The 26,750-nt window shown below is 41.0% G+C and overlaps 1 protein-coding gene across 1 annotated transcript in view; it reads right to left on the bottom strand.

Moving 5' to 3' along the window:
* Positions 1–26,750, bottom strand: part of CA10 (carbonic anhydrase 10) — a gene marked incomplete at both ends in the record, with an annotated part of 522,587 nt that overhangs the window by 17,226 nt on the left and 478,611 nt on the right. The window contains 2 exons of the mRNA XM_079725002.1: positions 1,891–1,963; positions 6,463–6,558. Of these exons, the coding sequence (XP_079581128.1) occupies positions 1,891–1,963; positions 6,463–6,558 (169 nt within the window). The remainder of the gene's footprint in view (positions 1–1,890; positions 1,964–6,462; positions 6,559–26,750) is intronic.

Raw genomic sequence — 26,750 nt, 5'->3', positions numbered from 1 at the left:
TTGGTCTTAACTTTGGTATCCTCTTCAGCTATTGCCAAAGTCTGTCCTTCTCAGTTCCTACAGACCCAATGGGGATGAGTCAGCAGGAACAGCTCACTTGAAGTAGATGAAGTTGAAGTTCCCCTCAGCCACAGAACTGCTATTCATCATTGTTTCCAACAAGATCTATCACCCTGGCTCTCTAGCCCCTATTTGCTTCAGAATTGATACCCGTTCATAAGAAAGGCCATCTTCCCATGGCACAAACCCATACAGATGCTTTCATCTTTGGCAGCAACCACATCACTTAATATTAATCAGACCAGAGCTAGGGGGTGGGGCAGGGAGAGAAGTCCCACTAATGATTGACTCTGTAGCTGGCAATCTCTTAGATTGTGTATTGAGGCTTAATGTGTGATTTCATGGCTTTTCGTGGTCTCTAAACTGCAAATTCAAGATTATGTGAAAACATTTTATTTAATTTTTATGCTCTTTTAATCAAAAAAGTTAAAAAAAACTAATAATCCTTTATGGGCAGTTATAAAAACTATCTGCACACAAGACAGAAATGTCTCCCTTTGCTGATCAATCTAAGTTTGAACTTAGAGAGGACTCCATAGGGGTACTGATGAGGAAGGGTGGTATGATTTTGGAGATAACTTAATTCTTCTAGGTGATTCTCCAGGTTTATTCATCACCGCCAGCGTTCCCAACCTCAACCTCTTCATATGGAAGTGACTTCATATGGGAGCGAGTGCCTGTGGGGAGGGCTGGTGTCCGCCTCATCTTTTTATTCCAGGAGCTTCACTTGGTGGCTGTCATGAGGAAGGTGTGCAGGAAATGCTTGCTGAATGGATGAATAATTGAACAAGAGAAGGTTTCTCCATATTCTCCTTCCAGCAGTCTGAGGTGAGATCTGTAAGCATTCACTCTGTCTTTCCATGTCACCATTGGAGGTAGAAGCACCAGTGGCCTCCACCAAGTGAGGATATGCAAAGGGGATGTGGGGTGTTAGAATGTTTGTGTGTTGCTTTTTACATTTGCAAAAAACAGTTTCAGAATCCTAGATTTAGAAAGACCTTAGAAATCTGAAGTTCAACTTTTTCACTTAACAAATGAGGAAACAGAGCCAAAGTGAAGAAGTTCCTTGATTAAGGACAAAATTGGCACATGAATTCCACTTTTCTGGTCACTCCTAATTAGTTATTTTTTTTCCTGTACTGTTTTCTTTCATTTCCTTGGTGTGTGCTATTTCCCATAACTATCCCCAAATCTTGCAAACTCTGGGATTGCTGTGGAAGACAGTAGCATCCTTTCCCCTCTACTCCCTTCAACTTTGCACTCTTCCCTCTTTTTTGCTTAAGGATTCTGGGTATAAAACACTCTAGAAACCCAAGGAAACTGGACAGAGTTCTCTAGGTCATCGTATCACACATGTAAATGAAGAAAAATGCCACCCTGCCTCCACCTGAAAGGGAGACCCAACGATACAGAGAGGGAGATGTGGTCTCGCTGAGGGCTTCTGGATGTTTTGAAGTTGGATCCAAACCACCTGGTGAATGCTTTTTCAATCACATAATTGGCAAAGTCCCAAATGTGGCCAGCTGACATGGTAGAGTCTGTCAGCTAGCAGAGTCCCCCAGCTCTTTACCAATCCATGGGATAATGATGACCATCATCATAATAATCATTATTGCCTTAGACAGGCGTGGATGACAAAAGCACTCTGGGGGCTTCTGTTTGAAATGAGCTGCTTCTTAGCCAACCTTCACTCTCCAGAGTGACTTTCTACAGAATTATAGGATCATGAAGCTGAAAGAGGCCCTTGGAGATCATCAGTTATGCCTTTCTGCCTTCAGAGAGGACTAACCTTTATAGAATAGTTGCTATACAAAATTGAACCAAACTTACTTTTATATGTTATCCTTGTGATAGTGTCTCTGTTGAGCATTCGATTAAGAAATGGGTTTGATGAATCAGAAACCTAGGGGAGAAAAGAAAATATTAATAACTGAGCAGTACTATTTCAAGATAAACATCGCCTCCATGCATTTACTTCTTCACTCATATTTATTGAGTCCCTACCATGCTATAAACACTATGATGGCTGGAAATTCAGAGATCAAATATATGGAATCTACGTTCCAGAATCCACAGTCTAGAGAAAGAAGACAGGTAAGTAACCTAATGGTTATAATTTAGTGTGAAGAGTGCTATGATAGAGTTACAGGTATGATGATATTAGAAGAAGACCATCCACCTGGGGAATCTTAGGCACTAAGGCCTGAGCTAAGTCTTGAAGGATCAGGGGAAGTTAGCAAAGGGCTTTGGTGGTATAGTGTGGAAAAGGAGGAAAGGTGAAGAAAAACATGACATACAGAGGATTGTGCACACATGGACTTGGGAGAACTAGTCATGCCCAGGGAAGTATTTCAGTGTAGGTGAAGGTGAGTGTATGGGGGAAGGATGCGAGGTAAGGATAGAGAGGTAGGCAGGTGCTAGGTCATGTCAGGCTTTGAGTGTTATGTTGGGGCATTTAAACTTTATTCTGTAGGGATGGGGAAATATCAGAGAGTTTTAAGTAAGGAGTAGGGAGTGACATATTAGGAAGGGGATAGTTTTCCAAGTAGAGAGTGAGAGAAAGAGTACCCAGAGTGGTGATATCAGAAGATGAAAAAGATCTCTAGGATATAATATAGAATCTTATACCACTGCTCGGTATTACATGAATCAAATATATCATAAGCCATGTCATTCAGTCAATCAATCAATCATCCATCAATCTGTCTTTTCATCCATCCAAAAAATATTTACCAAATTCCTATTATGGGTGACACATTTTACTAGATGTTCAGGGATCAGTTCCCATTTTATGCCCATGCCGTTAGGTCTCCAAATTCCTTGTTTGGAGAACAAGCCAAGTTTCCAGGGGCTTAAGCCAGGGAACCACAATTTGGAGACCGTGATGGACCCCCACAACACTGTGTATACTGTTTTCTTAACAACTCCTTTTTTACTCAGCCTTTTTCTAGGGACTATTGTTCATCCTAGTGATTTTTCTCCTACCTTGCTCAGCTGTGCTCTGTAATTTACACCTCAGCTGTTAATTGGATGTTGTGACACATCAACATTTTAAATCTGATTTATTCTGAGGGTTGGAAAAATTGAAGCAGATGATTATTATTATTAGATAAGCAACAGGTAATTTTTAGTTTGCTGAAAGCACAGACTGTTTATTTTCCCTCCATCTGCCTTTCCTTTCCCACGCAGTTTCCTGGGTGTGTTGTTGTGGTGAGACATACACCAAGGGGAGCTTGGTGAGTGACAATGTTCAACGGAGGTAAAATCCCACCCCAAATGGAGAAAAGTCCCAAATTAAACACTGCTGATCCCTGGAAGCTTTAGTGCTGAATCCAATTTCTACTTTGACATGCTCTTCAGCTATTTAAAAGATAGCCTGAAGCTGCCTGTTTGTGCTGATGCAGCCCATGAAAGGAGAGCCAAAAATAGATTGTCGTGGCAGGTGAGGAATCTGCCATGTCCCTTAATCAGGTGCCTTGGTTTCCTGGTACCTGGTGAGTCTGGGCAGAGCTAACATTGGGATTAGACATTTTTGTGCTGATTAAAAATAATTGAAAAATTTCCAAAGTGCACACAGATGACTTGTGGGCTCTAGCATGTTGGCTGTGTGGGTGAGAGGATAAAATATGTACTTGGCATAAGTGAGTTAAGTGGGAAGTTAATGGTGTGTGATTGAGCAGCAATTATAGTGAAATCTCAGTTCTCTGTGGTCATAGGAAGGGTGGGGGATTAGGAGGGGACAGAGATAGGTAAAACCCACAGTTAAACAAATCTCTTGTTTTAACAAACAATTCCAGTGCTTTTATGGCTCAGCTTTTGGGCCAGGGTGACATCTTGAGGACTCAGCTGACCTAGATAGGGGTCTCTCATTTTCTGTTCCTGCCTACCTTGAGGCAGGAACTGGGGAGGAGAGGCAGAAAGATCAGCAGGAGGGGAGGGGTACCAGAGGTTTTGTTCATGTCATTTCTAGGTACCAGTGTCCAGAACAAGGCTGGCCTGTGTCCCATGCTCAGTCAGTGTTTGGGGATGAGTAAATGACAAGTCACAGCTCAGATAACTCACTGTGGAGCATCTGGGGGTTGATTATGTTGGACAAAGAAGTGCTGTGGCTTATTTTGAGATCTAGCCAGAAAGCTTCAGGTTTGATCAGGGAAAGAACAGAAGCATCCCTAAGAGCCAAACTGGCCTGAGAAGATGCAGGAGCTAGTCACCATTCTTTCACTGACCTCAGGATCTGGGGCATAAGTTCCACTCAACAACCAGCAAGGAAGTAGCAGGACCTGCATCAGTAATCTCGGTGGAAAAAGTGTTTCTGCAGAGCTTGTGAAACACACCAGTAGTTTGCAGTTAGTAAGCTGACTCCCTGGTGAATCATCACAGTGTCAGCTGTAATGTGCCTGCACTTCCAGGATGACATACTCTGACTTAGGAGCTTTGAGCAAAGTGAGGTAATGCCAGTGGCAGAGGCTGAGGCACTCACCAAAGGTCAGGAACTGTTGGACAGCCCATCATGGCCGTGAGAGTTACTCATGGAAGACCTAGCATTGGGAAAGCCACAGGGGATGAGAGCCCCTGGAAACACATGATGCAATTTTGTGAAATATCTTTAGGCTTCATAACAGTAAGCCTGACCCAGGTTGAATGCATCAGTTGTTTATCAGTATCATAATTGGGGCTTGTTGAGGGATATAGGTATTTGCCCCATGTTTGTGGGCAGCATGGGGATGTGCGGGAAAGGTTTTTAAATGCTGTTTTCTCTTTTCCCCCTCCCAGCTCTGTGAATAAGGTCATTAGTAAGGTTATTGACTTTCCTTAAAGTCAAGGAAGACTTGGGTTCTATTCCTTTATGGTCTGTTATGAACTATATGAATTAGGATGGAATGTCAAAGATTCTCTGAAGCATTTTCCTCATCTTCAAGATAGGGACATGATGCCCACTCCACAGGTTTATTATTAGGGTTAAATGATAAAATATATGTAAAGTACATATCTCAGTGTCTGGCATCCAGGAACCCATTGTTTATTATAACATTGTCTGTGATGATGCCAAGAGGTATAGAGCAGGGACTGGCAGGATCAGTCTGTACCAGGACCAGTTTCCTTTGGGAAGTCACATCAGGTATTAAAAGGCATGACAGCTTAAAAATTTACTTCCTCTATCAAAAGCCCCTTCCTATCTTTGCCAATGACAAGCCAGATGAGGTGGGGTTGGTGGCCAGTGGCAGCAATATGTCACTAATGCCTCTGTCCAATGTTCAGCTCTACTGGGGCCACAAAAAGGCCTGACCTGACCCAGGTGAGGGAGAGTAAGTTAGGAGGTGGTGTGACCAGACAGGGCAAAGTGCTTATTGAAAAGGGTGATGCTCTCAGGGAGGGAGGGGGAGTAGTGACTGGGGTTGTCCCTGCACTCATTCTTCTGAGTGATGCTGGAGTTGCCCCTGTGCCCATTCTTCTGAGTGATGATGATGCCACCACGAAAGCTCTGTTAAAACTCACTAGTGCCAAATGCTGAATTTCTATTGACAGTCATCAGATTCCAAGTTCTGATTGGAGCATTTCCTCTAATGGTCTGGCTAAAACTTCCCAAGGGGCTAGCACACTGACTGCCAACTTTTAGAACTGCCACCCTTTGCTTTTGATATTTTTCCCTTTTGGAAAGACAGTTTCTTTTGTTTTCTTTTTTCTTTTATTTATTTTTTTTTTAATTTGCAAACTTGTTTCACTCAACACCTGTCAAAATGTTAAAGGTAATTATTATTTTTTTAACAAATTAGAATTTGCTTGGTTGGAAGTTTGTTGGTGATGATGACTGTAAGACGATGTGGAGCCTCCCTAAGATGTCATAAAGTCAGCATTGGTGACCTTTGCTTAATTATTCACAAGGATGCTTACAAAAGAGAGGGACAATGGAAGGGAAAGATGATACTCAGAGCAATTGTGGGAAGCTGGAGGGAGCTGTTTAGTGCAGTGCCTGGAGGGAAGAGATATCTCACATTTTCCTTTCATCTCTTTTTCCAAGGGTTATCTTATGGACAGGTCTTTAATCCTGTGGGGTGTCAGTGAGAAACCATCTCCCCTTCTATTGCTTCATTCTGATTCCTCTGCATGAGTGGGACCTAAAGCCTGCACCTGGATCCAGCACCCTTTTTCTCTCTAAAATAAAAGCTACCTGAATCCTCAGGCCCCAGTGCTCTGAAATGCAACTCATTGTTTTTGCATCTCACTGAAAGGGGCTTTATTTTTCATGAATCTCATGGAACCAAAAGTCACCCCCTGCAGCTTTTCTTTGGCATAGATAGTACCTCTGTTGCTATTTCTAAGATCCAACAGGACCGTAAACTGATATTCTGATTGGGGTGGGAATGGCAAGAAGAGAAGAATCAAGGAATGCAATACACTTACTTTTATAAATATAGAAACTACCACCAATCCATTTGGGCTCTTTGCAGCTTCTGTGACATTGGTATATAACTCGTGGTTATAGTGGATGAGCTGCACCTGGCAGGAGGGAAAAACAATAATAAGAACAACAATCTAGCATTAAAAGATGTGAGGTACAGCATATCCACCCTACATAGGGGTAAATTGTAAAGTACATTGTAGAACAATTGGAAAGGTAATCCTATAATTGAAGAGATTTCAGGGATATGATCTGTGTGTGTGTGCATGTATAAAATACATGCACACACACATGCACACACATACAAAAATACCCATACATATTTGCAAATGTTTTCTGGTAACAATCATGCATTTAATAAGCTTGGTGCCCATCTGGCTCTGGCTTCATCCCAGGACATTTCCCTTAAAGTGTGTGTAAAGTGAATTTCCCTTATTAGGAGCAGAACTGCCCTACAAGGGTGGACATGTTTCCAGGCTACACCAACAACTGCCATTGGCAGCAAGTAAATCTTCCTCATGGCCATGAACAAGCAGGGAATTACCAGGTCCTGAGTCAGCTCAGTGGCACTGAGAGGAGACTGGCCAGCCTGAAAGATGCAGTGCTTCTGATGGAGAGAGAGCTGATAGCTTAGGCTCCTGATGCACCAGCCTGCCCAGGTCACCTGACTGTGTAGGACTTAACTTTCTCTTCATTGAATGAAGATCAGCAATCTGCCTGTTGAGCCCTTGTGCATTCATTTCAGGCTGTGGCTTTAAAATAGCTTTTTATGTCCATGCCACTCTCTCACTTTGTCACAGCTTACCCTTCCCCCTCCCCATATCCTCAAGTCCATATATACACTACCAAACATAAAATAGATAGCTAGTGGGAAGCAGCTGCATAGTACAGGGAGATAAGTTCGGTGGTTTGTGACCACCTAGAGGGGTGGGATAGGGAGGGTGGGTGGGAGGGAGACACAAGAGGGAAGAAACATTGGAACATATGTATATGTATAACTGATTCACTTTGTTATAAAGCAGAAACAAACACACCATTGTAAAGCAATTATACTCCAATAAAGATATTTAAAAAATAAATAAATAAAATAGCTTTTTTTTTAACAGTATGGAAGTATAATTTTGTAACAAACTAAAAGAAATTAAAAAAATACAAAAATCACCCTTCCCCACCTCTTTCTAATCCCAGTCCAAGCATTATGATTATTAAGAGTTTAGTATTTATTCCAGATTTTTTTTTTGCGCTTATTAATCACACACACACATACGTGTAGAGCTTAAAAAACACTAGATGGATAAATTCCTAGAAACATACAACCTACCAAGACTGAATCAAGAAGAAATACACACCTGAACAGACGAGTACAAATAAGGTGATTGAAGTAGTAATCAAAAATCTCTCAACAAAGAAAATCCCTGGACCAGATGACTTTATGGATGAATTCCACCAAACATCCAAGGAGGAATTCATACCAATCCTTCTTAAACTCTTCCAAAAAATAGAAGAAAAGAGAACACTTCTGGACACATTTTATGAGGCCAGCATCACCCTGATACTAAAGCCAGACAAAGACACTGCAAGAACAGAGAACTAAAGGCCAATATCCCTTATGTACATAGATGCAAAAATCTTTAATAAAATAATAGCAAACCAAACTCAACAACACATTAAAAGGATTATACACCATGACCAAGTAGGATTTATTCCTGGTATGCAAGGATTGTTCAGCACATACAAATCAATCAGTGTGATATACCACATTAATGTAATAAAAGATAAAAACCACATGACCATCTCAATAGATTCAGAAAAAGCATTTGACAAAATTCACCATCCATTCATGATAAAAAATCTCAAAAAAACAGAAGGAACTTACCTCAATACAATAAAGGCCATATATGAAAAGCCCACAGCTAACATCATAATTAATGGAGAAATACTGAAAATTTCTTCTCTAAGATCCAGTACAAGGCAAGGATGCCCACTCTTGCCACTTCTATTCAACAAAGTCTAGGCAAAGCAATTAGATAAGAAGAAATAAAAGACATTCAAATCAGAAAGGAAGAAATTAAAACTGCCTCTTTTTGCAGATGAAATGATCATATATGTAGAACACAATAAAGACTCAACCACACAAAAAAACTCTTGGCACTGATAAATGAATTCAGTAAAATTGCCAGATACAAATTCAGTATACAAAAATTAGTGGCATTTCTGTACACTAACAATGGACTATCCAAAAAGCAAGTTAAAAAAAAATCTCATTTACAGTAGCAACAACAAAAATAAGATACTTAGGAATAAGCTCAACCAAAGAAGTGAACAACTTGCACACTGAAAACTATAAAACACTGATGAAGCAAATTAAAGAAAATAAATGGAAAGACAGGCTTATGTTTGTGGGCTGGAAGAATTAATATTGTTAAAACATTCATGCTACTATAGTGATCTACAGATTCAATCCAATCCCTATCAAAATTCCAAAGGCATCCTTTACATAAATAGGAAAAAAACCCTAAAATTCATATGGAACCACAAAAGACCCTGAGTAGTCAAAGCAATCTTTAGCAAGAAGAATGGAGTTAGAACGAAGCTGGAGGAATTACATTTCTTGGTTCCAAAATGTATTTCAAAGCTATAGTAATTAAAACAGCATAGATACATATGCATAAACCAGTGGAACAGAACAGAAGGCCTTGAAATAAATCCACACACTTATGGTCAACTGATTTTTGACAAGGGTTCCAAGAACACATAATGGGGAAAGGACAGACTCTTCAATAAATGATGTTGGGAAAATTGGATATCCCATGAAAAAGAATGAAATTGGACCCTTATCTCATACCACATACAGAAGTCAACTAAAAATGGATTAAGGACTTATATGTTAGACCTGAAACTATAAAACTACTAGAGGAAAAGATAGGAAAATACTTCTTGACATTGGTCTTGACAGTATTTTTTTTTTTTTTATGACAGCAAAAAGCACAGGCAAGAAAAGCAAAAACAGACAAGTGGGATTGTACCAAACTAGAAAGCTTCTGCACAGCAAAGGAAACAATCAAAAGAGCAAAATGGTAACCTACAGAATGGGAGAAAATATTCACAAACAATGTATCTGATAAGGGTTAATATTCCAAATATGCAAGTAACTCACAACAACTCAATAGCAAAAAAAAAAAACAAACAAAAACAAAAACAAAATAACCTGATAAAAAATGGGCTAATTTGAATTGACATTTCTTAAAAGAAAACATACAAATGACCAATAGGTACATGAAATAGTGCACAACATCACCAATAATTGGGGAAATGCAAATCAAAACCACAATGAGATATAACCTCACACTTGTTAGAATGGCTATTACAAAAAAGACAAGCAATAACAAGTGTTGGTGAAGATGTGGACAAAAGGGAACACTTGTGCACTGTTAGTGGGAATGTAAATTGGTACAGCCACTATGGAAAACTGGATGGAGGTTCCTCAAAAAAAGAAAAGTGGAGTTCCTCAAAAAATGAAAAATAGAACTATCATAAGATCCAGCAACCCCATCTGTGTATATGTCCAAAAGAAATGAAATCCGGCTCTTAAAGAGATATCTGCACTCTCATGTTCTCTGTAGCATTGTTCACAGTAGCTAATATATGGAAACAACCTGAGTGTCCACTGAGGGATGAATGGATAAGGAAAATGTGATACATACCCCTCCCAACACACTGGAATATTATTCAGTGATAAAAAATAACTGAAATCCTGTCATTTGTGACAACATAGATGAACCAGATGAGCCAGAAGGACCTTATGCTAAGTGAAATATGCCAGGCACAGAAAGTCAAATACTGTATGAACTCACTTATATGTAGAATCGAAAATAGTCAACTCATAGAAGGAGAGAATAGAATGGTGGTTGTCAGGGGTTGAGCAGAAAGGGAAATGAGATGTTCATCAAAGGGTACAAAGTTTCACTTATGAAGGTGAATGAGTTCTGGAGCTCTAATATACAGCATGATGGTGATAGTTAACAAAATTGTATCACACCCTTGAAATTTGCTAAAAGTATAGATCTTAAATTAAATCCTTTTAATTTTTTTAACATCTTTATTGGAGTATAATTGCTTTACAATGGTGTGCTAGTTTCTGCTCTACAACAAAGTGAATCAGTTATACACACACATACGTCCCCACATCTCCTCCCTCCCGCATCTCCCTCCCACCCTCCCCATCCTACCCTTCTAGATGGTCACAAAGCACAGAGCTCATCTCCCTGTGCTATGTGGCTGCTTCCCACTAGCTATCTATTTTACATTTGGTAGTATATATAAGTCCATGCCACTCTCTCACTTCGTCCCAGCTTACCCTTCCCCCTCCCCGTGTCCTCAAGTCCATTCTCTACATCTGCCTCTTTATTCCTGTCCTGCCCCTAGGTTCTTCATAACCACTTTCTTTCTTTTTTTTTTTTTTTAGATTCCATATGTGTGTGTGTGTGTGTGTGTGTGTGTGTGTGTGTGTGTTAGCATACGGTATTTGTTTTTCTCTTTCTGACTTACTTCACTCTGTATGACAGACTCTAAGTCTATCCACCTCACTATAAATAACTCAATTTAGTTTCTTTTTATGGCTGAGTAATATCCCATTGTATATATGTGCCAAATCTTCTTTATGACCCAGCAATCCCACTACTGGTCATATACCCTAAGAAAACCATAATTCAAGAAGAGTCATGTACCACAATGTTCATTGCAGCTCTATTTACAATAACCAGGACATGGAAGCAACCTAAGTGTCCATTGACAGATGAATGGATAAAGAAGATGTGGCACTAAATTGAATCTTATCACACACACCACACACACGCAAGCAAGTATCTATGAAGGGGTGATGGATATGTTATTTAGTTTGATTGTGGTGATCTTTTCACAATGTATATGTATATCAAAATATCAAGTTGTACACCTTAAATGTATACAATTTTCATATGTCAAAGATATCTCAATAAAAATAAAAAATGAAAAGTGGAAAAACAATGGAAATGGAATCATTTATAAGTAACTGTGAACTTGATTTTTAAATTTTTTAAAAAAAAATTAAAAGTAGTCTGTAGCTATCTTTCTAAGTCAATGTGTATGGATCTACCTAAATCTTTCTAATAGCCGTAGAATTCTCCATCACATAAATGCCCCATAACATATTTAATCATCCTCTCACTAGTTTTTAGGTTGCTTCCATTTTTTTTTTTTTTTTTTTTTTTTGTCTCTCAGAAACAATGTCACAGCAAGCCTAGCACTGTCTTTCTATAATGGTATTAGCATTTTCCACAAGCTGATTTGAGAACCTAAAAAGATGGTGTATGTAAAAGTGATTTATGACTCTGAAAGTATAAAGAGTATTCATTATTCCCAACATCCTATGTTGAATTTAAAAAGGAGGTGTAGTTTTAGAAGCTGAGAATGTCAATGATCAAAAAGGGGTACGTTTCCTTAATCTTTGAATAAAACATCTCTAACAGAGTGAATTGCAACCTTCACTGTGCATCCAGTTCACCTGGGTGCTTTTAAAATCCACCTATGCCTGCCCCACAAATTCTGATTTGATTAATTTAGGGTCGGAACAAGACACTGATGTCTGTTAAAAACTCTTCAGCTAGAGGGCAGCTGGAGTGGAGAACCAGTACAACATAATCAATGAGCATCAGTATCCCATCACTGTCCACTCAGATGGATGGTCCCTTGAATCTGATAATATCCTGAACATCTTGAATCAGTAGAGCTTCTCATGGAGGGAGCACATGTTATTGCTGCTCTTGAAATATCCTATTTGTTTATTGCTGCTTCACTTCTTGTGAGTTTTGCCAATGGTGGCAGATGGTTATACAGCAGTTACTCTGCCATCAAAAAAGGCAACGGCAGGCAGGGGCTAGTGAATCTGCTCTGCCTATGCAGGACTCAGGCCAGACAGGCTTACAGGCCTGTGCTCATCAATCTCCTCCCTCCCTACCTCCCACCCACACAGCCAGGACTTTCTGTAGGTGGAGAACCAGGAGCTATAGGGGGACCTGCCACACCTCCTTTCAGTGTTGAGTAAGCTTCTTAATGAGAATCAAAACACATCCTGCCATCTGCTAAGATCTTCCCACCAGGTGACCTAGAAAACCACCTGGAGATGTGCCAGATCTTCAAGGCATGCCTTGAAATTTCAGTATATTCTGAGAACTAGGCTTGGAGAACAGAGAAGTGGAAAGCAATCAAGTGAAGTGATTCTTCTCTCCAACTTATAAGACTGAAAAAAGTAGGAAGATGTCTCTTGGATGCCCCATAGGGTAGGATTCCATAGGGGCCAGGGTTGTGGCAAGTATAGGGGTGAGGCTGTGCTCTGCTCTAAGCTCAAGTTAGTACATTTGGAATTTTGATCTGAAGTCTTGCCTCCTTTATGTTCCAAGGTAAGTTGGCTAAGATTCTGAGATCAGGGTGAAACATATGAAATTGACTTTTTGATTTGCAAAAATGGTGATTTTATAGAGTTAACATAATCTTAAAATAAAGCTATTTTGAATAGAGCATACCCCCACATGCCCACACATGAATTATACGTTAAAAAGATGACATAGTACTTTCCTACTCAATGTGCAGTGCAGGGACCAGCAACAGCCTCAGGATCTGGGAACTTGTTAGAAAAATGCAGAATCTTGAGCCCTACTCTAGACCTCCTGAATCACAATCTGCATTTTAACACTTTCCCGTGATTTGAATGAATGTACGTTATTAGTAGTTGAGAAGTACTGGTTTAGCAGATACTGCTGGCTGGTTAGCAGGGCCCTATTTTGTCTGGCTGTTCACCATTCCTCTGGTTCACTTCAGCTGAATTTAGGGGTACATACTTTATGTATGTTGCAAGATAGGCTGAGTTCAGATCATAGGAGGCTTAGATTAGGAGCCAGAGAAGGGATTTGAACAGGAGATACTAGGTGGTGGTCTTCAAGATGGAGAATATTCCATAGGACTTTGTAGTTTATAGGATGTGCATATGTGTGGTGAGTGGGCACCAAGTGATCCCTCAGGCCTCAGACCAGTCAGAACCACCAGAAGACCCCAGGAGGCAGCTTGGCAATAGCCAGGCTTCTTGTTCCCACCTGTAAGAACACAATTTTGGCATCAAAGGCAAGAGGGATATTCATGAAGCAACAGCAGGGCTTAACTGTGAAAAAGCACTGCTTCCCTTTCACCTACCCCCCAAGGTCCTTGTCAGTAGCAATTATAATTCCTGCAGTCGTTGATTTTGTTTTTCCCCAGGTAGGCACAGTGGGGCCAATCAAATACACACTAACCACATACAGGGTGCATAGGTGTGGGTGGGTCTGGGGGAAGGGGATATGCTGCTTCTCCTGCTATTAATTTGGGGTTGGGGAGCAGCTATGTGCAAATGATATCCTGCTAGGAAGAGAGTATAAGATTGGCAAGTGGGTTCTGAAAGTGATGCCTGTGGATTGCCTTTTGCCATTTATGGGTAATATTTTAAAATCCAAACCTTACAAAGTCAGAATTTTGAATAATTTGGATGAGCACTTAAGCTGTATTTTGAACACCGACTTTGGTGCTTACTCAAGGTAATCAAAGTGTCTGATGTGACATAGGAGATTTATAAGTGAATGCTTGGCCTTCTGAGCAAGTGTGTGGGGTAACTAGAACTGCAGGGACAATATTGAAACTGCTTACAAGAACAAACTCTTTGGGGGCTAATGATGACATTCTAATTAGACACCACTTTTAGCTATTCATTAAAGAGACAACCCAAGGGCTTCTGCTAGCTTAGTTGGAATTACCATGTGAAAGAGCTAAGCCTGGAATACTGGAAATTATTTTATAATCTTGGCTCTTTAATTAGTTTAGACAGGTGTCTGAACTTTAGAGAAGCTTTCTGGAAATGCAAGACTGAGAAATGGCTGTCTTAGAGGAAGAAATAAGATATTGTTGGACTTTTCATGATGCTCAGACATGGTACACGCTGTGATCCAGAGCATTTTCTAAGTTCTCTGAGATCTGATGTGATTCTTCATTGTGTGGCACTAGCTTTAATCTTGTGTTCTCATCCCAGAACATGCTGTCTCACCTCAGTCTTTTACGAGGACCTGGAATTTGTTCATTCAAAATATTTTTGAGGGTCAACCATGTGCTGAGGCCAGTGGGAGCGAGACTGATAAAATCCTTGTCCTCCTAGAGATAATTTCAGATGGTGGTAAGAACTTTGAAGGAAACAAAACAAGGTTTTGGCTTGCAAAATGAATGACAGTAGTGGAAATATTGGGGGTTGGCATGCAGGAGTGGAGACAATGTCAGGTAGTGTAGCTAGTGAAGGTCTCTCTACAGAGGTGACATTGGAACTGAGTTCTGCTGATGAAGAGGAGCCAGGCGTGGGAGGACTGGAGGGAGGTGCATTGTTGGCAGAGAGTGCAGCCAATGCAAAGAGCCTGAGGTAGGGCTAAATAGCTGACTATAGTTGGGAAGGGTGAAGGTGGCTCAAGGTGGGACTAGCTCATACAGGGCTTTGTAAACCATGGTGAGGATCTTTGATTTTATTCCAAGTGCAGCACGTAGCCATTGGTTTTAAGGAAGAAATCAATTGATCTCTTGTGCATTGTTTTGTTTGTTTGTTTGTTTTTTCTGATGTGCACTTTTGAAAGATGCCTCTGGTCACTGTTGGAGGGCATAGTTGACAGAAGAGGCTTTGTCTACCCTTCTTTACCTTACAGCTCAGCTTTGGCCTCATCTTCCCCAGGACACCTTCCATGAACCACTGACACTGAGCATCAACTGCAGCTCCTCTCTGCTACCATGTGCTTTCATTCAGTGGGCAAGTTCAAAATATCTTACAACCAGGATGGCATTGGTAGTAAGTAATCAGAACAGATGTAAGTCACTGACAACTGGCATAGTCATATGGGTGCTGAATATCCTGTTGATGTCAGTCATCATCATCATTTATTGATGATCATCTCCAACATTTGTTGAGCACTGCTTTGTTCCAGAGACAATGTCAGCAATAACATCATCTCACTTAAATCTCACAAAATTCCATGAGTTAGTGACATTATCTCCATTTAAGTCATAGGTCACTGGGCACTGGGCCACTGAGAGATTATTTGCTCAAGAAAGTGGTAGCGTTAGGATTGTGCCTAGTTCTTATGACTATAAAGTTCACATTCATGCCCCCTGTGATTTTGAAAATGTTTTCTTTATGTTTGTATCTATTTTTGAATAAACATCTCAAGAGCAGGGTTATCCCTGGTGCCTGTCATGGGACATGGCTTAGAGGATATGTTAGCAAGTGTTGCTGAACGACTCCCAATTCTGCATCTCATAGAGATGGGACCTTTAAAAAAAAAAACCCAGGCTAGCCCACTTTTAAAAATGAAGAGGGCTTCCCTGGTGGCGCAGTGGTTGAGAGTCCGCCTGCCGATGCAGGGGACACGGGTTCGTACCCCGGTCGGGGAGGATCCCACATGCCGCAGAGCGGCTGGGCCCATGAGCCACGGCCACTGAACCTTTATGTCCGGAGCCTGTGCTCCACAACGGGAGAGGCCAGAACAGTGAAGAGGCCCGTGTACCGCAATAAAAAATAAATAAATAACAAATAAAAAATAAAAATAAAAATGAAGAAACTGAGGTCAGAGAGGAGCTATGTCTTGTCCAAGATTATACAGTCATTTGTACATCCATTTGTTCAACAAGGATTTTTTGAGCAACTAATAAGTGAGGGAGAGTGACATGAGAGGATGAATAAGGAAGCAGGACAAGACTGTGGAGAGCCTAGCAGGCCAAGCTAGGGGGTCTGGATTCCATTCTAAGGGTGATGGAAAATTATGTATATGTCCTAGAATTCTCTTAGTACCAAAAGAAAAGTTTCTTCTCTTCCCCATAACTGAAGTGAGGAGCCAGGCAAACATTGGCCTTTGGTGACAAGTAACCCATCTTTCAAGCTAATCGACAAGTAGTTATTTTTACTAAATGAGAAGACTTGCTGCAAGCAGGCTTCCAAGTTGACAGCAAGCTATCCTTGTCATTGGTTAGGCTGGGCACAGCCTCTGGTGTAACGGTTTCAGATCGAGTCTTCACTTCTCAGCAGTGAGCTGACTCACCATTGCATGCAGGGCTGTGGCTGACTCCTCTCTCAGGCCACGGCAGAGCAACCAGCTGTGTTTTCAGATCATGATGTATACACCTTAGTTTGTCTCAGTGTGTTGCTGCATTAGCAGAAGTCCCTTATTGAACTGAGGAAAGAGCAGCTTTGTAATGGAGGATCACACACAACATTTGGAGTGATAACACCACCACTCTGATTACCTCTGCTCAAACACCGCAGTGGCTTGCCATTGCTTTTAAGACAAAGACCCAAATCTGAGCACAGGTCTTGTGTGGCCCCTGATTTTTCCATCCATGTCCCCTTGTTGGATGTGCTCTGGCCACAGAGACCTTCTTTTTGTTTCCCTAACACACCATGCTTCCTCCTTCCCTAGAGCCTGTGCACATACCATCCATCTGCTTAGAACACACTTCCCTCCCCTCTGTGCCTGACTCCTGTTTATGAACAACTTTAGTTCTCAACTCAAGGGTCATCTCTTGAGAGAGGTCTCTATAACCCACTCTCATGGCATCCTGTGCCTTTCCCCTTTGAAACACATATGATAGTTTTATTTAAATATTTATTGTGTGATTGATTAATGTCCATCATTTTCACTGGAACTTAAGCTTCATCCAGGCAAGGACTGTATCTGACTGGTTCTTGTGATGTCCCCATTACCCAGCACAGTACCTGGCACATATGAGTAGTAGTAAGTTTGAAATAATTGTTAAATGAATAAAGAAAGCCATGCAGGCTGGCAATAATGCAACAAAATGTGATGTCCCAAGGGACAGGGAAACCAAGGTGCTTGGCTGAGATGGTAAAGGAACAGCCCAGAATCCTAAAGTATATCTCTAATGGGAACCCAGAAACTAAATATCACATTGGGTTATGTGGAATTCAAAGCCTGGCTTTGCTACTGGGTACCCCTGGGCAAGGCAGGCCTCTCATCTAAAAACTGGGATAATGCAGATGACCAACAAGCACATGAAAAGATGCTCAACATCACTAATCACCAGGGAAATGTAAATCAAAACCACAATGAGATATCACCTCACACCTGTCAGAATGGCTATCATCAAAAAGGACACAAATAACAAATGTTGGTGAGGATATGAAGAAAAGGGAACCCTCCTACACTGTTGGTGGAAATGTAAGTGGTACAGCCACTGTGGAAAACAGTATGGAGGTTTCTCGAAAAACTAAAAATGGAGTTACCATATGATCCAGCAATTCCACTCCCTGGTATATATGCAAAAAAAACCAAAGACACTAATTCAAAAAGATACATGCACCCCAATGTTCATAGCAGAATTATTTACAATGACCAAGATTTGGGAACAACCTAAGTGTCAATCAACAGATGAATGGATAAAGAAGATATGGTGTATATACACAATGGAACACTACTCAGCCATTAAAAATGAATGAAATTCTGCCATTTGCATCAACATGGATGGACTTGAAGGACATTATGCTAAGTGAAATTCATCAGACAGAGAAAGACAAATACTGTATGATATCACTTATATGTGGAGTCTAAAAAGTACAACAAACTAATGAATACAACAAAAAAGAAACAGAGTCACAGATGTAGAGAACAAACTACTGGCTACCAGTGGAGAGAGGGAAAGGGGGAGAGGCAACATAAGGAGGGTAAGGGGAGTAAGTGATATAAACTATTAGGTATAAAATAAGCTACAAGGATATATTGTACAACACAGGGAATACAGTCAATATTTTATAATAACTATAAGTGGAATATAACCTTTAAAAATTGTGACACTATATTGCACACCTGTAACATATATAATACTGTACACCAACTATACTTCAATAAAAAAAATAAAAACAGGGATAATACTACTAACTATTTCATAGAACTGTGGTGATGACTTTTTTTTTTTTTTTTTTTTTTTTTTGCGGTACACGGGCCTCTCACTGTTGTGGCCTCTCCCGTTGTGGAGCATAGGCTCCAGACGCGCAGGCTCAGCAGCCATGACTCGCAGGCCCAGCCGCTCTGTGGCATGTGGAATCTTCCCGGACTGGGGCACGAACCCGTGTCCCCTGCATTGGCAGGCGGACTCTCAACCACTGCGCCACCAGGGAAGCCCTGTGGTGATGATTTTATGACACAGAGTATATAAATCTCGTAAGCACTCAATAATTAGCTACTGTTGTTGTTGTTACACTATAATTATTATATAAGCTATAGATAATAGAGCCTTCAGCTCCTGAAGAAACAGGGTGTGTACAGCCCCCTCTTCTGGATTCTCACTTTGAGGTGTTACTTATTCATGACCTGGATCACTTTCCAACATATCTTGTCCCATTTAGACATATATGGAGCAGCTACTATGAGGTGAGAGCTTTTAAAAAGAAATGTATCCCAGTGGCTCATACTATAATTTTCAGGTAGTGGGAGATTCTTTCTCTGTAAAGAGTCAGTAAATATGGTCATATTAACTATATGGTCTCCATCACAGCCATGCAATCCTGCTTTTATATGAAAGCAGCTATAGACAAAATATAAAAGAATGGGCATGGCTGGGTTCCAATAAACCTTTATTTACAAAAACAGATGGTAGGCTATAGTTTGCTAACCCTGCTAGTTTAAATTTCAGAGATGAATAAAAAACTTTAGGAGCATACATTTTCCAGAAAGTATTCTTAGAGATAGGAAGAAAATACATATTTAAAGAATATAAATATTAATCTCTCCCTTCCCTTTAAATGATAATGATTACCATTTAATATTTCTATAGCCCTTTAAACCTTTCAAGGCATATTCAACTCAAGTGAGTTTAATTCTAGTCAGTGAACAAGTCCCAAGCACCCATCCTATGTCAGACCCCAGAAGTCAGAGGTAAATGCTATATATTCCATATCCTTGAGGAGCTCGCTCACATTACCCCACTTTTTCCTAAAATAGGCAAAGGATATAACAAAGTCACAGAGAGGATAAGCAACTCTTCCAAGGTCACACAAACAGTGGTCCTGGTCGACTTTGCTTTCGAGTGTGTAACATTTTCTTTCCACAAGAAAGGAAAAGTGTTTAGTATTTGAGGGGAGATCACATTTTAGCAGCTGTTGCTGGAACAAAAATTATAAGCTAGAATTTATTTATAAAAAGTCATTAACAGGTTTTTCTTTCTGTATAAGGGTAGACACAGTCTTCAGAGAAGAACACAGTTTGAGATTTACCAACTGCCACATTCTCACCCTCGGTTTGACAATTACCACTGGCCTGTCTGGTGACTGATGGCTTCCAGCATTTTAAGACATGGAATGCAATTCTGGCTAAAAATTTTAAAAAGTGCCTATAGTTTCTTTGACTGAAGACCTCCAAATGTGGTCCAGCTAACACAGCAACCTATAAAACCAGAGTGAAATATGGGTTTTTCCCCCCCAGAAGATAGCAAAACTTGGATTTTAAAGCATGATGTTTTTCACAGAGTTGCACAGTTTGCACAAGTGCAGAGTGATATGTTTGAGAGCAGGATGATGCTGCAAAAGGCAATGCTTTTGGTCTCCTCAGATACCTCTTCTGTCTAATAACCTCAAGCTAGTGGCTTAGCTCCTCTGTACCTTAGTTACTTCATCTGTAATATGGGGATGCTTCTAAGCATTGTCGTGAGAATGAAACAAGGTAATCTACTACACCGCCTTTCAGGAATTAGGCAGAGTATAATCAAACAAGCAAAATAAATGAGGTGATTCATACAAAGGACCACACATATAAAAGGCAGTTATCAAGGGACTTCCTTGGTGGAGGTGGTTAAGAATCTGCCTGCCAATGCAGGGGACATGGGTTCGAGCCCTGGTCCGGGAAGATCCCATATGCTGTGGAGCAACTAAGCCCGTGCACCACAACTACTGAGCCTGCGCTCTAGAGCCCGTGAGCCACAACTATTGAGTCCATGTGCCACAACTACTGAAGCACAAGTGCCTAGAGCCCCTGCTCTGCAACGAGAAGCCACCACAATGAGAAACCTGCTCACCGTAACGAAGAGTAGCCCCCACTCGCCACAACTAGAGAAAGCTCATGCATAACAACGAAGACCCAATGCAGCCATAGATAAATAAATCAATAAATTTATATATATACATAAAAAGTCAGTTATCAAATGCTCCTTCTTTTTCTTTCCATGATGCAAAAATTGTACATACATTCCTTCTTATTGGTTTCTGGACTTCAAATTTGTTGTCACAAAAGAAATTGCACACCAAGGATCTTCTAGAGAGTTTTCACACCCTTCTCACAACCTTCTCAAGAACCATTCAATTAGGGTGTTTCCTGATGCTTTTTTTTTCCCCCTGAAATATTCTGAAATAGCTGTTTCTAGAAACCGATCTTTCCTTCTATGATCCTTTTTCTGAAGAAGCCATATCCCTTCCACTTCTCGTAAAAGAAACTGCTGAAAGCCAGAGCAGGATGGACCTCCTATAATGAGGTCCAGATCATCCCAGAAGAGACCTACAGGGAGTGGTTGTTACCTTCCAGGATCTAAAGATGGGGTCTGCAGATACTTTTGGAACCTCAGCTGATTTTAATTAAGACTCTGCCTCAACTGCTTTCTGCAACCCAGACTTCATTGCTCCCATCCTTTTTCACTTCAGTTGCCTACTTCCCATCTATATTCTCATTACCTTAAACACATACCAGCAAAGAGCATGAATGAAGATCATTTATTGACTCTGGAGTCAAATATCCTAGGTTCAAGTTCTGGGTTAGTCTTTTTGAGCCTCAATTTCTTCACATGTAAAAATGTGATTACAATATAACCACTCAAAGAGTTGTTGGGATGATTAAATGAGTCAAAGTATGTAAATGAGTTGAAATGCATAAATGAGATAAATTAAGCTTTACATGCAATGCCTGGCATATTCTAAGTACTTAATTACTTCGATGAACAAATGCATGTATGAAAATCCATCATGCTTGATCATTATAATGCAACATATGTCTAATTAAATACATATATTTTCCTTTTTTTTTTCTGAAAATTGACGTACTCAATACTCATCTTTTCAGGACACCGATAAATAATTCCTACAGGTATCCTGATTGGAGTAACTGGTGTTGGGGTTGAGAGGATTCTTGGATGACCTCTTCAGAAGAAAAGGAAAACAAGCCATATGAGGAATAGTGAGACTCCTCTGGGGGCAAAAACAGAGGTTAAATCAGGCAAATTACAGGGGCAGAACCTGTCACTCCAGGGTCTCAGACCAGAGACAAATTTTTCTTAGATTCCAACTCTTTAAGCAAGTAACTCTATCAAGACTTATATGATATATTGTTCAGTCACATCTGCTTTCTACAGAGGCCATAAACACCTATCATGGAGGAAGAAAAGATTAAATCCTCACAAACCACTTGCCAAAGCCGCTATATTCAGTTGGTGTTAATTCAGAAGAGTCACTTTTGATGAGTATTCTCCCAAGTGTTGTTATTAATGGAAATAGAAATACAACATCTATTAGATAAAGACAGGAGGGTTTTCTTTCCTTTTGTAAATCAAGTTTCAGAGCAATTTGGATAAGAAGTTCATAAAACTAGGCTTGATTTTGAACACATTAATTGCATAAAGTGTGATACTTAATAACTAGAAATACATACTTTCAAAGCCATTAAATATACGTAAACACCATCCAGGATGGATTGATTCTGGGGATGAGGAGCAGAAAGAGCCCTGAACCAGCCATCAAGGGGACTTTGTTTTAAAGGACAGTTAGCCACTCAGTAGCTGGGTGAGTCCCTGCTTCCTTTTAGATCTCTGACCTTTATCTGGAAAACACGGAGTTTTCAAGGATAGGGTTTTGTGATTTTTCTAAAAAAATGAATGCACATTTGTGGGAGGTATAGGCTGTTGCCTTCTGAGTTTCCATCAAAGTCAATTAAATGACATGATTCAGAAACCAAATATTTAAATAAAAGTTTCAGTAGACAGCATGTTTAAGCCTATGGTTGCAAATGGAGTGACTACAGGGACCAGGAAGGTTGCATAGATAAGAGAAGGGGGCTGGGTAGGACTGCAGCCAAGAACATGTGTGCAGGTCAGGAACAGTCACTGGACCTCCTAGCTGCCAGTTTGTGACCTCTGGTTTCTCCATTTGATAGTATTTAGGCCAAATCAAGTCAACCCAAAGAAAAGAAAATATCCCAAACCTGAGAATTGACTCTCAAGTCTTTGTTCATTTATTCTTTCAATAAACACTTATTTGTGTCTCCTATACACTTGGCACTATGCTGGGCATGAGATGATAAAAAGAGGGGAGATCTTAGAGGAAGAAGGAAGCACATGTGCATAGGCCCTGTGGCATGTGTAAAAGGTACAGGCTGGAGCCCAGAAGTTAAGGGTGGGATGAAGGTAAGATGACCTAGAAGTAAAAAGTAGAGACCAGACCATATCTAGTCTTGGAGACCCTGGTAAGAATTTTGCCTTTATCTTAAAACAATGAAAAGTCATCAAAATTCTAAGATGAAAGGGAGCATGTGTGTAGAGGGGTAGGAATGGTGATAAGGTCAGATTTAATTTTGGTGCAAATCACTCAACTAAAGACTATAGAGGGAAGTCTGTAACTATAGAGACTCTTCACTATAGCACATTTTCTCACTGTGGTGTCTGACTCTACCAGGAATCATACTGCCAACTGCCTGCCAACTTTCCCCTATTCTTGCCCTTCCAGAATCTACCCAGCTTCTCAGTGAGCCGTGCATTCCAAATCCTGGAATCAGATCACCGATATTCAATAACATACCTCATAAGGAAACAACATATCAATCCAGATTAAAGGAAATGGAATACTCTTAAACAGGTTTTGAAAAATCAGGAAAAATATTCAGGAAGATTATGAAAGATGAGTAGTGAGTACAAAACAACTTTTGGCAAATACAGAAAAGTATTAGTTTATCACAAAAAGTAAGATACAGGTTATCCAATTATTAGAAAATAAATGGCAAAAAATACCAAGAAAACCTCAATACTTGTGTGGAAAAGTACAAAAGCTATAATTCAGGAACTAATTGGAGCGATCCAGGGAAGGCCACATTGGTTCTGGCCTGTTATTGCAATTTAAAATGAAGCCAAATGCCAGAGGATAATGGGAACAGTTTTTTGGGTACTTAAATGCCATATAGGAGAGAGGGAGCCACAAAGACAGACCACATTGTAGAAGAAGGAGGGGACTGTGATAAATGCTGTTGAATGGGCTTACTGCCAACTTAATATAGTCTTAGAATCCAACCCTCCCCCTGCTATCCAGGCAGTGTTTTATAATCAGGGAGCGGTGGACCGTTGTGCCTGGACAAGTCTTTACTGTATGTGACTGTCCCATGCATTGCAGGGCCTTTAGAACCTTTGTTTCCCCTCCTGCTAATTGCTTCTCGTATCCCCCTCCCCCAATCATGGTGAAAATCCTAACATCCTAAAAGTCTCCCATACATTTCCAAACAAACTCTCCAGTACAAACAGCTGGAGTGTGGCGGAGATGGTGGTGGTGGTGGTGGTATGGATTGTTGGTGCTGCACACACTGAGGGTTATGACTGGGAAAACCAGTTTCCCTATCAAACTGGAGGTAATGGTGAGGTTCTCATGATACACATCTGTGCTGTACATCTTCATGAAGGTTGCAGTGTCTCTGGAGTCAAGTGGAAATGACCTTCGGTTGTAATGCCTTTCCTGCTGTATCCATGTGTGGTCTGATTGTCATTCAGATCTTTGCAGGATGCAGCTAGTTCCTTTCTCTCCCAGGGGATTTTGTTTTATAGAAAGGTCCTTTGATTTTGTTACTGAGGGGTGGGTCTGGGCCAGTTGTGGGTAAAATGAGACAAAAGAAGGGAAAGCTGAATTACTCTCACTGTATGACAGGGGAGACCAGATGTTGCCCTTGTCCCAGACTCCCAAAATATACTCTGGGGGGGAAACAGAGACAGTGTTTTGCTGACAGCATTTGGGAACAGGCATTAGGGCAGTCTATATTAAGACTTCAACATCCATTCTGAGCATATCTTTGTGTATGTGAGAGCACTGGGGCTTTACTTGGAAACCACTGGGCCTAATTGCTCTGGGGCAAATGACATTTTTATTCTTTCCCACCTATCCAACATAAGCCAGACCCAGCCGTGTTGCCCTTATGATACTGGGTGTAGCTTAATATCATGGTTCCATCTGGGATCTTTGTCACTTGCCAGAGCAAAGGTTCTTTCCAATAAAATTCAGTTAGCCAGAGGGGAAGTTCTTAGTGTCTTGTACAGCCAGAGTCTGAGGTATTCCCAATAGTGCATGGGGACAGTGAGGTTCACATCCACAGAGAGGTAGCACGCACTCTGCCTGGAGTTGTGCTGGGGGAGGGGGAACAATTCTAAGATGGAGACCTGGTCTTGGAGTTGAGCAGTTCTCAGTCCAGAGAGGGAGAAAACCAACTCATATATGGAGAGCTTAATAATTTACATCTTTACATCCATTTCCTCAGTGGACGAAAACAACAGCCTTGATGTGGATTAGGCCAGGAAGCCTTGCACTCCACTTTGGGACAGGAGAAACTGAGGACCCAAAGTCACTCAGCTGGTAAATGGTAGATTCTAGGCTTGAATCCAGGTCTCTGATTTTTCCAAACACAAGTCTATTTCCCATCTCTAGGCATTTGTTCAAGCTGCTACTTTTGCCTGGTGTACTTTTCTACTTTTATCCACCCATCCTATCTTGCCTGATCTTCAATTAAAAAAATATTAAAGGAACTACTATATACTGAGAGTTTTCCACAAGCCAGCAGGGTCCTGAATGCCCTACAGCCGTGTTCTCTTTTAATTCTTGTAACAGATACACCAGCAGGAATTGTCCCTACTTAACAGATGTGGAAACTGAGGTCAGTGAGGTGGAATGACTTGCCTGAAGTCCCCCACCTAGTAAAACATGGAGCCATGAATCAAACCTGCTCTGTGGCCTTAGGCACAGCCTCTGCTTCCATGGGGTTAGCGTGATTGTCCCGCCTGCTCAGAGCCTCCCTGATCATTCTGGTCTGCATTCCTTTTTCTTCCCCAGACCTCTGGGACACCAACTCATGTGTGAACCTGGGGAAGTCACCTTCCCTTGTTGAGCCCTGGCTGAGAGATTGAATGATCTCTGAACCCCGTTCCACCTCTGCCTTTCTCTAGCTGTATCTGGGCTGTTCATTCTACTCTGAAGTTTCCATATGTTTATCTCATATCCACAATGAGTAATGACAACAACACTTGTGTATATTATTGAGCCTGTAGTTGAGCCAGGACTGTGTTAGCTAGTTCACATTCATTATCCCATTTAATCCTCACAAAAAACTTTATGCATGAGAAACTTATCATTACCTCCAATTTATAGATAAGGAAACCAAGGCATAGGGATGTTAAGTAATGTGTTCAAGTCACACAGTTATTAATGGATAGAACAAGATGCCAAAGACAACATGTTAACTCTCAAGCTATGTGGCCCCCAGATGGATTTAAATGATTTGGGACTAGGGATGGTCACTCAGACTTGAGGAACTGGCTAAAGAAATGAATCTTATGGAATGAAGGCCTCTGGTACTGGAGTGTTATTTAGTGTCAGCTGTGGAGAAAAAGGCCCAGAAGTCCATTGTCCAGTGTGCTCCTTCCTCATCCTCCAGCCTCAGCTCCAGCTGCCGGGATCCTGTCTCTAAGGTTGGAGGGAGCAGCTAAGCGCGATCAGCTGTGAGACTCAGGCTCTGTTTCTCCCGGGTAGGAGCTACTCCAGACACACTGCCAGCCCTTCCTCTTCAAGTTCTGTCTGGGGGCCAGCTTCTTGGCTTTTCCCAACTGCTAACACTGTCTCCTTCTTCCCACCTCCAAGCCACCCTGCCCTTGGTTGGCCCTCAAGGTCTCCACAGCCCCATCCCAACTTCTCTAGCCTTCTCTCACCCTCTTCTCTATACCCCCCACCAGCCACATAAGGGCCTGCTGGCTGCTCCCTCCACGTGCCTCATAGTTTCACACAGCTTGGCCTTTGCCCATGCTGTTTGTTTCCACCTGGAAAGGCCATTTTCTTAAGCCGTCTTTTCTGCCAATTGAAAGCCCCTCCTGCCGTCTTCTCTATGCTAGCTTTCCGGATTTCCCTGTCTGAATTTGTACTCTTTCTCTTTTCGAATTTTCACAGTACTGAAATGTAGCTTTTACTCTG

Source organism: Hyperoodon ampullatus (genome assembly GCF_949752795.1).
Source record: "Hyperoodon ampullatus genome assembly, chromosome: 19".
NCBI classification, from domain to species: Eukaryota; Metazoa; Chordata; class Mammalia; order Artiodactyla; family Ziphiidae; genus Hyperoodon; species Hyperoodon ampullatus.
Note: the sequence above shows the minus strand (reverse complement) of the source record. Positions and strands in the feature narration are given on the sequence as shown.